Consider the following 14,160-nt stretch of genomic DNA (forward strand, 5'->3'; position numbering starts at 1 on the left):
ACATCCAGGTGACAAACTTGTACAGAAATTTTTACATGTGTAAACAAACAAAGCTTCCTGAATCATATATTTTAAACAACTTGAAATTTCTTTGTTTTTAATACTGAAGTCCATACAGGAAAAGTTACTTAAAGCACAAGATGAAAGGTATTATAATATTTTGATTATGATCTGTGACTGCTTTACTAGAGGAACAAAATGTACAGTGTGTTTCAATTAAAAGAAACATACAGAATAAATCACAGTTGCTGTGACTGAAAAACAGTGTTATTAAACTGCTTTTTATGAACACCACCGTCATCCTGTCTCTTCAACAAACATAAACTTATAGGATCAATATTCTATACTCTTTAAATATGCAGACTATTGATTTTGTGGCTTTCCTCTGTAGATCCATCATGGAAGACTGCAGTATAAATTTGATTGTGGCAGTGGACCTGGGATTGTCTCTGTTCAGAGCACTCAGATAAACGATGGCCAGTGGCATTCCATATCTCTTGAAGTGGATGGAAACTATGCCCGACTTGTTCTGGACAGGGTGCATACTGCATCTGGTACCGCTCCTGGTACGCTCAGAACACTAAACCTAGACAATCACGTGTTTTTTGGTGGTCACATTCGTCAGCAAGGTACAAGACATGGTAGAAGTCCTCAGGTTAGCAATGGTTTCAGAGGCTGTATGGACTCCATTGTACTAAATGGACAAGAGCTGCCCCTAAACAGCAAGCCACGAAACTACGCACACATGGAAGAATCTGTAGATGTCACTCCTGGATGCTTACTGACTGCCACAGATGGCTGTTCAAGCAGCCCATGTCAGAATGGAGGCATCTGCAACGCACTGTCAAATGGAGGTAAGCTGCTCTTTATTCTTCTGCTTTTAGTTTTCAAAACTGCTTTTCAACTTTTCTACTTTGAAGGACTAAACAACTTGTGCATAATTCTTGGTTTCCCAGAGTTGCAGAAGGTCAGTTGTTGAATAGGTAGGAAGGCTGTGTGCCTTCAAGATTCAGCTCCTTGGGGTATGAGGTAGACAAAGTCCATGTGGCAAAGTGGGGATTTTATCTTCAGTGCTGACATCTGAGGTCCATCCTCTTAACAGGCTATTTTGGAGTCTTTCTTTAAAAATTCTGAAATCATTGGGACAACTTGTCCCAACATTTGTTTTGTGAGAAAAATGTTGAAGAAAACTTACGGTTACACTTTGCCTCATCTTTTGATAAAAACATTTCTATTTTTTCCCATCCTTTCTCTCTTGTAACATGTTGGTGGGTAGGGAGGAATTTATCTTAAATCTGTAGGTGGACAGGGAGGATTTTATCTCAAATCTAGTAAAGCCATGTACAACTTTCAAAAATACTGTGTTTGATTTTAGGTTACTACTGCAAGTGTGCACCTTTGTTTATGGGAACTCACTGCGATGTAAGTGTCAACCCATGTGCTTCCAACCCCTGCCTTTATGGTGGGACTTGCATTCCAGTCAGTGATGATTTCATCTGCCAGTGCCGAGGACAATACACAGGTCAAAGGTATGTTTGTGTAGTTCATTGTATCAATGAACCCCTTAGAAAACAGGATATAAATTTAACTCTTCTGTTTTTCTTATTTGTGTTTCCTATGTAAAGCTCAGATTTGAGACATACTGGAGCTGGCTGAAGTTAACCAGCAGCCCCTGTGTTACAGCTCTGAATCCCACATTATAACCTTGCTTGCAGTGAGGTAACATTCAGCTGGTTTTGTTTGTTTTGCCTTTGCAGATGCCAGCTGGGTCCATATTGCAAAGACAATCCTTGCAAAAACAGTGGCAAGTGTATTGACAGTTTGGATGGACCTGTTTGTGAGTGTGAAGCAGGCTTTCGTGGAGAAAGGTAGGTAGCATTCCAGGTATATCAAATTTCAGTAATATTGATTAACAGTTCAAACTGTTTGAAATCTGGGATGTTGATAAAACAGCAAAATGCATGTTAGTGTGCAGTACCTTATAATAAATATAGCTAAAATTGTTGAGAACAAGATTACAACAAAGGCTACTGATGTAAACTAAACATCACTGCTGTGCTCTGTTTCTGATAGGTGCCTGACTGATGTCGATGAATGCGTAGAAAACCCATGTCTCAATGGTGCACTTTGTGAGAATACTTATGGTTCATATCACTGCAACTGTAGTCGTGGATTTGGAGGCAAACACTGCACAGACATTGTTCTCAATAAATATGTTTCAACATCTTGGAACATTAGCTTAGCTGAAGTGATTGGAATTATTGTTTTCGTCACAGGAATCTTCTTGTTAGTTGTGATTTTTGTTGTTTGCCGCAAAGTGGTTGGTAGAAAGAAGAAGCACCAGCCAGAACCTGAAGACAAGCAACTGGGAGCTACGACAGCCTTCTTGCAAAGACCGTGTTTTGATGCAAAATTGAATAAGAATATCTATTCTGACATCCCACCACAGGTTCCTGTTCGTCCCATTTCATACACTCCAAGCATTCCAAGCGACTCCAGGAACAATCTTGACAGGAATTCTTTTGAAGGGTCTGCTATCCCTGAGCACCCTGAATTTAGTACTTTTAACCCAGATTCTGTACATGGTCACCGGAAAGCTGTAGCTGTTTGCAGTGTTGCACCAAATTTGCCACCTCCACCTCCCTCCAACTCACCTTCAGACAGTGATTCAATACAGAAACCCAGCTGGGATTTTGACTATGACAGTAAGAGACATTCTTATTTTTCACTTTCCTGTTAAATGTGTGTACTGGTACAAAGTCTCTGTCTATACCTTTTAGAGTACAAAAGGCATTATGACTTTACTGGGTTCTGTCTCTGATCAGCCTTCATGCTCTACTAAGTTTTGTAAAAATGTGCAGGTCTCAACTTTAAATTTTATTGACTCTTTAATCTGGAATCTATTCATGTCTCACTTGAAACTTTTTCTTTCAGCTAAAGTCGTAGATCTTGACCCCTGCCTTTCTAAGAAACCTCTGGATGAAAAGAACTCCCATCCTTACAGTGCAAGAGAAAGCATGTCTGAGGTCCAGTCTCTCAGCTCCTTCCAGTCTGAATCATGTGATGACAATGGTACGTACCAGGCAATCATTCTGTGCTGCTGCTGGTGTTCATTTGTTCTGTCTTTGCATCTGTATCTCTTAGTAACAGTAGGATTTGCATATATTGAATATATATTAAATAGTAGCTTATTTAATATATATTTGTATTTACTTATGTTAATACCAAAATATGTTAATTTTTTAAAATTATTTTACCTATCTCTGCATCAGCTGTTAACTACTTTACCTCAAAGTTATATATGATCATTCTGCTGTTAGAATATTACAGTGAAATGTAGCTCAAGTTGCTCAGAGCCTTGTGTTTAAAACGTATTAGAATTTGGTAAACTCTTCTAGGTTATCCTTAGTTATCACCTTATACAAGAATACAGTGAATTTAAAAAATGGCCTCTGCACAAATATATCTTTCACTTTGCTGTTTAGCTCTCAGTAAAAAGCTTTCTGGTGTTACAGTTTCATTTGTTTCCTTCTCTTTTTCTTGCTGCGACCTCAGCTCCCATATGGATCAGATCAGTTCTGAGTGAGAGCAGAGTTTAAGGGACTGCTTGTAAGTTTGATTACTTTAGTAATGAAGGAAACTACACAAAAAGGAATTTTGTTATAGTAGAACAGTATATTTGGCTTTCACCATGATTGAAATGAATTATAAAAACATTTCATACATTGAAAAAAGCCAATATAAAAATATAAATATTTTGATCCCACCTCAAGTCCATCAAAATATAATCAACATACATATTTGTGGGTTTGATTATTATTAATTGGATGTATTTTCCATTGTGATGACAGATGCTTTTATAGTTGATATGAATGCATCTATGTATTCAGAAACATTTTGTACTGATTGGACAAAGCCACAGTTGTGTCATAACTTAATTTGCTAAGTTAAGGTGTGCTTTGACTCTTTATTCCACTTTCTGCTTTTGTCTCTGCCTGGTAAAAAAAGAACTTGAAATTCCTTTAGCTTAGGAATAAAGAACATTCTGTTTCCTAATAAATTAGAGTGATTTGTTATTAACAGCATGAAAAAAAACCTATCTGGTTTAATGATTGGTGAAAGTAAAATGGTATGCTTGCAGTCCTCATCATTTCATCAGTAGACATGATACCAATTTCCAACTTCTTTTCCTGTGGTTTTAAGTGTCATGTTTTATGTGTTGTTCTTCCTTCCTCGCTGTCTCATATATTTAGTATATTCTTTTTCCCATTTCCTGTCATGTACTGATTACTCATTAATACATCATTTTAAGAGAAATAGCTGTAGCATCATAGATACTGTTCCTTCCTTCCATTTTGGTAGATTTAGAATTTATTAGCTTGATATTTAATCCCTGAGCTGTGCAAACAAGTTGCATGTGTTTATTTCATTTTACCTCCATTCCAAAACTATCTCGAGGGAAAGAGAAGACATAAAAAATGCATTCATTTAAGTTTGGGGGTTTTTTTAAATAAGTATCTAACAGCCTGAATTTGGTATTCCTACTTTTGTATCTCTACTTCATATAAAATTTAAGTAGATCAGTAACAGAAATTTTCATTAGGTATTTTTCATATTCTATCCTTTTAGTTCATTTCTGGGAAAATTTCTTTCCCATGTGTACACATAGTTTACATCTTTAAAGGAGAAGTCTAATACAATAATCCTTAATTCAGCCAACACAAGCCTTGAGAAAAGTCTAGTTTGTTGCTATGTAGATAAAGTATTATGCAAATTAGTGTATTTAGGCAGCATTTCAGAAATACTAACACAACTTAAGCAGCCTTTGCTCATGCAAAATGTACTTCACGAGTAGTTACAAGTACTTTTGTATGTTTAGCAAGAATAAAATTGATCTTTAGATATGTGTTTTATGTATTACATGCAACTACTCTCTAGACTGAGAGTAATTGTGCATGTACACTAATAATGTTGCTCTATAAAACAGTAAAGAACTGCAATTTCACAGTGTTGATGGGGGTTTTTTATGTATCTGTCTGCTGTTTAAAGTGATACTAACTATAGGTTTGTTTTAATTTGCTCCTTTTATACCTTTTACAAGCTTCCGTAGTGACTGTAATACACCTTGTCAATGCTGTTGTTGACTCGGTGGAAAAAGAAGGTACATACATGTTTTGATATTTATTTACTGCTTGGGCAGCATAATGCACGTTTGTCTTCTTACATTGTCTTTTAGTAATGTAGTCCTAGCCAGATGCGAGTTATAAAATATTATTTACCTAGACTTTCTGATAAATTATAGCAAAAAATATATTTATATTGTATATCTGTTAATATTTTCTTGCATATGCTGTAGATGCCTTGTGAACAGGTTTCAAAGTGTGTTTTCTTGGGAAAAAAGGGATTGCCATTAAAAGATCTTGGTGCTTACTCTCTTCTGAAGATATTCATACTAAATCTGCCAGCAGAATTGAGACAACATCAAAGGCAAATACATACAGTACTGTAGATGAAACAGCAGCAGCCTCTGCTTCCCTTTCTTCTCCCACCCACACCTGTTGATACCCTTTGCAGCTGAGCAGAATCAAAATGGTCTGGTATCAGTACTCACTTCCTTGGTCTTCAGATCAATGTCTCTTAAACAGAAAAAAATATTTTTGTCTGCAGCTGACATATATAGCCATATACGTCCTCCTCAGTTTGAGTAGCTTGTTACTATGCAGCCTTACAACAGTACCTAAAATGTATATTTGGATATATGTACACACACATGTTTTTGTGTTTGTGTAGTATGTGTTTGGAAGTTAGAAAGAGGCAAGGTAGGCATTTTCAAAGGTATTTTCTTTCCTTTCTGCTAACATTTAAGAACTAACCCCTCTGGGAAATAAAAACTCTTTGCAAAATAATAGTAGTAATAAAAGTGCCAATGAGTCTATACAAATGCTAACTGTTGTTTTAATTGACTAAATACTACTTTAGGTTGCAGTAAAAGGCAAATGATTCACTCCATGACTATGAATTTGCAGAGACTTCTTCTGAAATAACATCCAGCCTATGCTATTTCTAGATACAGACTAGGAAACAATGTTTTTTACTAAGTCCTGCTTTAAATGAAGCCATTGTAAGAACATAAAATCAATTATAGTAGCTAAAGTTTCACTTTGGTTTGTTATCTGAAGTAAACCCTTTTTAATTTACGCAGACACACAAAAGAAAGTAGAGAAATGCAAAGACTTCCAATTACTTGAGAGTATTTCATTAATGAGGGTGCCATTTCATTAATGTGTACCTATAGACAATAGTCCTTAGTGCAAAAAGAATTGCAGTGCGCATTACTTGGGAATGGGAAAATTACAAGACTAAAAGAGGCCAGATCTGTCAGGGGAAATATTTAATAACTGATTCAGTTTTTTGCTAAGAATTTAATTGGTAGAATCTAAAATTATAGATGTAGTTCTCAAGTCAAAGATTCAAGTATTGCTTGGTGTTTTAGTATCACCATAAGATAAACACAAACTTTGTGTTTATGCATTGTATGCATTGCAATTGTAGAGAGATTAAATACGTCCTACTCCAGCTGCGTCTTAATGTTTGAGAGTTTCTGCTCTTAATAAGCATTTCTTCTTTCAAAGCATCTTAGGTAAGGAGTTCTGCTCTTGAGCACCCTCAGGGAGGGTGTCAGTTCAAGCAGCAGAGATCCTTACTCAAGCCTGCAGTAAGGTCATGTTCTAGGACAGGTGGCCCTTACCTTTAGTCTCCGCAAGTGATTCTGTCCAACAAGCATCCTGGAAGCATGAATGGGAGCTAATCTCATCGTAGGACGGTTTTAGTCCTGTATTCTCTGCACTGCTCCTCAGGTTGGAGCTTGATGCAAATCAGCAATGCTGAGTGCAGGAGAATATATAGCTCCAATCTAGCAGATTGTCACATAAAGATGGGCACGTCCAGTTCTAGTTTGTGTTTCTTCCATTTATGTTAAAGGGTCTTTGCCTCAGAAGAAGAGGAAAACCAAGATCTCTCCACTTGTTGAAAGTGCTCTAAATCATAAAGCCTATTGGCTTTAGTTTTGCACCCAATTTCCCAGGAAAAATAAAGAATGTTGTCTTCTAAGCAGACTACTGATGAGAGCCTTCTCCTGGAGTTGAGGACAGAGATGTTTTCAGAGCTCAGACTGACATCTCCATTAGTCTGAACAGTACTTTTCTTGTCTGGGCTAGGCAAGCTTAAAAAATAGGAACTTCTCTCTGAAGAGTCATCCTCTGTCCCCTCAGTCTTCCAACAGATGAAAGTATGAATTCTTAGGGGAAGATTCTGCCATTAGGAAAGGCATCACTTATCCTTAGAGGTTTTAATAGGGAATATAGATTCCTGAAGAGAGAAAGGTTTAATATTTGTCAGGGCGGTTTTCTGCTGAGTGTGAGTTGTTGGAATAGCCGTACAAATGGAGGCAGGTTTCCCAGTCTTGTGTATGGAAACCAGATACTCAGGAGATACTTCGAAGTGTAAGTGCCAATAGATGGAGCCCTGTATCAAAACACAAGGGTAGATACAAGGAAAGAAAAAAATCAGATCAAGTCCTATTACCCTGTGTAGCAGAAGTCCTGAATATACTGATAAAAGGATTTTCATAAACTCCAGACTTCAGATTTTACCACAAGACAGCCACGTCCCAGATGTGCTGTACATTAATTCAGTAGCTGTCCTACAGTTCAAATCTTAACAAATAAGGAGCCCAGGAGAAAATTTTAAATCAAACTTTAGTATTGCTAATTAAACTGGATAAAAACAGTATGAATGTCATAGTGACTAGTCATTGTTTGTCTTCATATTGGTTCTACTATTTGATTCCTAACTAGAGATGTTTTCTCCTTTTTCTTCTTATTCTGCCACCTAAAGAATCTTTTGCTGTTCCTGACCTCAGCAATTCAAGAGGTGACTTCTGCATGCAGTTCATTGATGATCACCAAAATTTCTGTTACTATTTGGTTCTAACACAGACTATCAGTTGCTTGGTGTGCATTTATCTGCAGTGATTTCTCTTTACTAGATTTGCACTATATTACAACAGTGTATTTTTTATTGATGTTCAGATGAGAGAAATGATTCGTTTTTAGTTAGTTTAGGCTTACATCTAGTTTCCAGCAAATAGAAACTTATTCAAAGGGAGTTTGTAAGAGAGGATCAAGTCCAGTCATTTTTGCATGATTAATCTTGATTTTCCTGTTTTGTTCTTGTAGTTGAATGTGGAATGTCTTTACTAATAATGAAAGATTTTTATTAGAAGTGTTCCTGTAGAGCTAACAGCATTTTGTGAAACTAACTTTATAATTTGCTTGAGTGGCAGAGTCACTTTAAATGGGCTGAAATACTTTACCAAATAGGAATTGCTTCTTTTATGTAAGAGAGTAATAGGCTATATATGCTAAATATATTCTTAAGAAAATTGGCCATTGTTATCACCCTAACTAATTACTCAGCAACAATTAAGTATTTAGCTGCACCAGGTAGGGTGTTGATTCTTTGCTATCCACTGAACAGCTATGTATTGTGACAGCATGTTCCATAGGTGACTACAGCTCTTCCCATGTTAGGTGTGATGTCTGAGAAAATGTAAAAGTTCAAGTGTGAATGATGCACTATCTCATGCATGGCATACAGTAAAGTTGCGTTGAATGTTCTTTTGTGCAAGCAGGACAAACTGCTGATTAACAAGTAGTGTCCTAATCACGGTGATTGCATTGTTTTAATACATGTGTTGATTTTTCAGTTCAGACTGACTTGAATACAAGATAGTAATACTATTTTTTTCTTTAATTAACTTTTCAGGTTATCACTGGGATACATCAGATTGGATGCCAAGTGTTCAGTTGCCAGGTATCCAAGAGTATCCAAATTACGAAGTGGTTGAGGAGTCAGCTCCCCTCTACACAGATCCAAATGCCATCGATACAGACTATTACCCTGGTGGTTATGACATAGAAAGTGATTTTCCACCTCCACCTGATGATTTCCCTGCACCGGATGAGCTTCCACCGTTACCACCTGAATACAGCGACCAGTTTGAGTCAATACAGCCACCCAGAGACATGCCAGCCGTAGGTAGCTTGGGTTCGTCTACAAGGAGCAGGCAGAGATTTAACCTTAATCAGTACCTTCCCCATCACTACCCTGCAGATATGTCAGAACCTCAGACCAGCCCCCGTGGCGGCAGCGGCAGCTACAGAGAGCCATACGCTCCATACTCACTGGGGTTCAATCCAGACTTTGAAGCACCCACTGTAGACAGCATGTCCATGTCTGTGTACGCTTCCACAGCCTCCTGCTCGGATGTGTCGGCATGCTGTGAAATGGAGTCTGAAGTCATGATGAGTGACTATGAGAGTGGAGACGATGGTCACTTCGAAGATGTGAAAATTCCTCCGCTTGATTCCCAGCAACATACAGAAGTCTGACACACTCAACAAAAGTGCCTGGACTCTAACAAACTTTATCAAATCCAGAACAATTTTCAAGAGCTTTTTTATTTTTTCTTTTTTTTTTTCCAGCCATGATGAATGCTTTTGTTTCAGTGAGCTAAACTGGCATGGCAGCATTGGATCATGCAATTCATTTCACTAAATGAACCTCTTTCCATTTCCTGACCTACTGTATTAGGAAAGTTCTAAGATTTCCATTGGCTGTGCCATTTCTGAACATCCTTTATGTATTTACATTGTTCTATGTTTAAAAGAAATCACATACCACTTTTCCATGTTAGCATGACGCATATATTTATATAGTTCCAATGCAATTAATTTTCTCCTATTTTTTTGTAAATTCTATGTACAGTTTTGATTTTAATAGTTTTAACTAGATTTTGTAGATATTTTGTGAATTTGTTTTCCACTGAAACTAGTGATGTTAGTGTGCCATTAAAAATGAGCACCCTGACTTTTTATAATCAGGGCATCACTGTATGTATTCCCCTGAAAACTAAGGTTTGACATTTCATTGTAAAACATTGAACATATTCACACAATTTCAATTGTACATACATTAGGTCTGATATTTTTCTGGGTCAGCTATATGGAAATGTCTTAAATGGGTTGCTGTATTTTAGAACTGTAAACATTTTTTTCCCTTCTTGGAAAGTGTGTTGGGGACCCTCTGCATACCAGTTTAGAACCAAAACCACCATGAGACAGTTTTTATAGTGTCTGTATATTTGTGATCCAATGGTCTTGTAAAGGTTTTTACTGAAAATTACCATTAGCCAGTCTTTCTTACTGACAATAAATTATTAATAAAATACTTTAGCTTTGCTCTGTGTATCTCTATTATATAATAGACCATTGACAAAGCATTCGGTGCAGCATTTTTTAAGTCTGTATATGTTTTGTACTGTATTAAGTTACTTGCTCCAAGCAACTCCTTTTCCTCTCCTCTGAAATCAGCCTGCAGCTGTGTTAGAGATGCTCACAAGATGGCAGTGTGTGTCTGCTTAATGGTGTTTTTAAAAGTAATTGGGCCAGTCTGAATAAAGATTGATGGGTATCAAACTGCAGTAGCCTTCTCAGTAGTTTGCATTTTTCTTTAAACATATAATATCAGCTGTGTAAATTGCTGAATATTTTTTTTTCTCAAGTCACAAAAATACATACAAAAAAAAAAAAACAACAACTCCCAAGATCTTTAAAGCAGTTTCTCTCCTCCTTTATCACCTGAATACTTACTTTCATTACTAGTTAGCCTCGATTGTTCACCTGCATGCTGAAATGGCCATGCCATTGTCTGACTTTGTGCTCAACAGCTGGTGGTTTCCTGCAATTATATTTCAGTTGCAATTTCTTACATTACGTTCACACTAGAAGTTTACCTTGAAGAAGTAAAGGCGGAATACAGTTTTCCTGTGTATTATCCAGCTGCTGTTCTGACTAGAAAAGAACAAAGCCTTTAACAGAGTTCTCTAGCATAAATTTGGCCTGATGATAAGCTAAAGGAATAATGTGTCTTCTGCCTCTTGCTTGAGGGATCGTTTTTAAGTTCAGAACAGATTTCTTGGCACATTAGTGAATTTTTAATATAGCCTGGAATCCTTTCAGCTCCGCCTCCATTTTCTTCATACTGGTAGAAAGTTCTGTAGCCTGGAAATGTACAATATTAGATTCCTCTCCCATCATGAGAGCTAAGCCTCAGCCTTCTACCATCTAGGGAACAGGGTACTGTATTTGGAGTGCTATTTATATACAAAATGGAACAACTCCCAGCTTGGCATCTGTATAATGGAGATTGGGTGGATTACAAGACATAGCCAGGCACTGACATTCCTTGTTAACTTGCCCATATGCAGGTTACTTACGTAAAAAGACTAAAAAATCAGTAGGTTTAAACCCACATTCTGGCTGTGCACTGTAATATTCACCCTAATAACTAAGAGTCTTTTGTACATTAGACTGTTAGAATTTTCTTAATAGCTTTAGAAGAATTTTACAGAACTGTGAGCCAAGGGTGTCACACACTGTAGTAGTTCACATCACTGCTTAAGGCCCATCTTGAGTGAGGAAGATTAGGCTTTTTGGAAGTTCTGCTTAAGATTCTGCTACTTGGTAGGAATGAGTGTTAGGAGACAGCAAGAGGAAGACACCACACAAATTTGCATCATTTCTCAGTTGATTTCTCATCCCAGAGAAGATGAAGACCTGTTCTACAAATACATTTTATAAAGTTACTCATTTACAGAAGGGCCCAAAGACAGGTTTTTAAAACTGAGAGGTGTGAAGGACAGAAATATCAACACTTAAATATACTTTTATTTGTTTTACTGTGAACTGAAGGCGAACACAACGTCAAACTGAAAAGGAACAGTCTCATTATTCTACAATGAAATTCTGTGTAGGTGTAAAAGAGTGCTTTGTTGAAAGTGTAAGAATGTATATATATGTATATATATATATATATGTATATGTATTTTTTTACCTCTTCACAAGAATTGTGCTGCTAGGCAACACACAACACCAAGGTTATACTTCACATCAGAAAACAAAGCTGCATTGTAACACTCATTTATGGAAATAACAGGCATTTTCAACTCCACAGCTTTCAACAGCTTTGCTGTTGGTGTGTGAAGCAAGGACATGTTGGACAAATACTCCCTTTGTGGGGAGCTCTTATTGCCTAATTCAAGTCCAGTAAGTGCAATCAATCCTATTTTCTTACACAGAGCTACAGCAATACACCAGATGAAGCTGGTGACATTTTAAACCAAATTAAAACTGATACAGCACAGCATTGCTGTTCAACTCAACAGTAATCCAGCACATTCAAAAACACTAGCCATGGGATTTCTTTTACAAGCCAAACATTTTAAAGTAAGGAGTTTCAGTGAAGTCACACATTCACTATTCCAGTGTTAATCTGTCCTCATGTTGTCATAGCAAGAGGTTTATGTTGAGATGTAGTTTAACGTGTTTCAATTTGTGCCCATTCCAAAGGGTACCATGGAGAAGAACCTCTCTCTCTCTTTACAGCTTCACATCAGGTATTTATAAACATCATCAAGTTCCCCACTGAGCCTTTTTTTTTTTCCCAGATTGATCAGCCTCTGTACTCTCAGCCTCTCATATGAAAGCAGTTCCAGTCTGTTAATCATCCTACTGGCCCTTTGCTGAACTGTAGTTAAGTCCCACATGGAAGTATATTTTTTTCTATTTTAAAACACTTATGAGCTAGTAGAACTTAAAGTTTTATTGAGCAGATTTGAGTCAAGCTCATTGCTGCTTTGTCCATTCTACGTTTTGAGTGAATGAAATCACTTAATCTTAAAGCAGAGAACAAACTGCAATTCTACCTGATTAAGAGTAATTGAGGCAGAAACAATAACAGACAACCCTATGAAACTTCTTTTATTCGATATTTAACACAGCTGGTCTGAGAACTCCAGGATGCAGACATATATGCTTAGTAGAAGGAACATGACCAGAGTACCAGATCTGGGCTCTTTATCCAAGGATATTTACTCAGATGGTTTTCCCACTGTTCCCTGTTCTACCCATGACCTCTGTGAAACAACTACTGTCCCAATAAACCACATCTAAGGAGAGTTCTTGCACTGCCCAAGGGATGAATCCACCCCTTGGTGGATCCCACAAATCTGAATCCACTCAAGCCAAAGAAGGTATAAAATCTGTTTCTAGCTGCAAGCTCCATTTTGGAGTAGAGGGGTAAGAAGAAATGCTCTACTTCCACCTTGAATCTACCTGTAAAGCCCTTGAAGGAAGACAGCTGCTGGAACTAGTCCATGTTGTATGAAGGGGTCATGACTGACATCTTTCTGCAGACAGACCATTACTGAATAAATGTGGTTCACAAAATGCCTCACGTGACTCCTGACTCAACTTTGCCCCCGGAGAAGCCATGCTCTTCCTGTGCCTTTAGCACAGCTTCTGGTGTGATCTCCCATGACCTTCCCAGACACAGAGGTGGGGCTGACAGGTTGGTAATCCCCAGGGTCCTTCTTTCTACCCTTTGTAAAGATGGGAAGTATTTTTTCCCTTTTTCTAGTCACCTGGGACCTCACCTGACTGCCATGACTTTTTAAATGCCATGGCAACTACATCAGCCAATTCCCTCGGGACTCTGGGTTGTACCTCATTGTGTCCCACAGACTGATGTACATTCAGGCTCCTCAGAAGGCCATGAACTTAATCTTCACTTACAGTAGGAGGGGCTTTGCTCCTCCAGTCTCCATCCTGCTGTCCATCCTCTTAAGAGATGTACGAAAAGAGGTTTCCAGCGAAGACCGAGGCAAAAAACTCTTGAGGAAGTCAGCCTTTTCTTCATCCTTTTCTGCTGGACTGACTGTATCAATGGACAAGGCAAGAGCTACAGATGTCATTTATCTGGACTTTGGTAAAGCTTTTGGCAGGTTCCTCACAAAATCTTTCTCTCTGCTTTGGAGAGAGATGGATTTAATGGGTGGGCTGTTAGGTGGATAAGGAATTGGTTGGATGGTCACATCCAGAGGGTAGTGGTCAACAGCTTAGAGTCATGAAGGACATCAGAAGCAGTGTCCCTCAGGTCCCACTGGGACCAGTGCTATTTAATATTTAAGTAATAAATAATAATGTAATACTTAACATTTAATAATACTTAATATTTAAATAATTATTAATATATATTTAA

At 37.6% G+C, this 14,160-nt stretch overlaps 1 protein-coding gene across 8 annotated transcripts in view; it reads left to right on the forward strand.

Annotated features, from left to right (window-relative positions):
* Positions 1–10,543, forward strand: part of FAT1 (FAT atypical cadherin 1) — a 104,358-nt gene extending 93,815 nt beyond the window's left edge. For 4 of the 8 annotated variants that reach the window (XM_032748067.3, XM_072928255.1, XM_072928253.1 and 1 more), the window contains 8 exons: positions 392–854; positions 1,376–1,529; positions 1,758–1,868; positions 2,074–2,705; positions 2,935–3,072; positions 5,102–5,161; positions 7,897–7,932; positions 8,827–10,543. In XM_032748067.3, coding sequence (XP_032603958.3) covers positions 392–854; positions 1,376–1,529; positions 1,758–1,868; positions 2,074–2,705; positions 2,935–3,072; positions 5,102–5,161; positions 7,897–7,932; positions 8,827–9,452 — 2,220 coding nt within the window. In that variant the 3' untranslated portion in view covers positions 9,453–10,543. Of the gene's footprint in view, positions 1–391; positions 855–1,375; positions 1,530–1,757; positions 1,869–2,073; positions 2,706–2,934; positions 3,073–3,555; positions 3,610–5,101; positions 5,162–7,896; positions 7,933–8,826 lie in introns of all 8 variants that reach the window. The other 4 variants (XM_072928256.1, XM_072928258.1, XR_012055606.1 and 1 more) reach the window with 3 other exon arrangements.
* Positions 10,544–14,160: the final 3,617 nt, after the last annotated feature.

The sequence above is a fragment of the Taeniopygia guttata genome, chromosome 4 (assembly GCF_048771995.1).
Source record: "Taeniopygia guttata chromosome 4, bTaeGut7.mat, whole genome shotgun sequence".
Classification (NCBI taxonomy): domain Eukaryota; kingdom Metazoa; phylum Chordata; class Aves; order Passeriformes; family Estrildidae; genus Taeniopygia; species Taeniopygia guttata.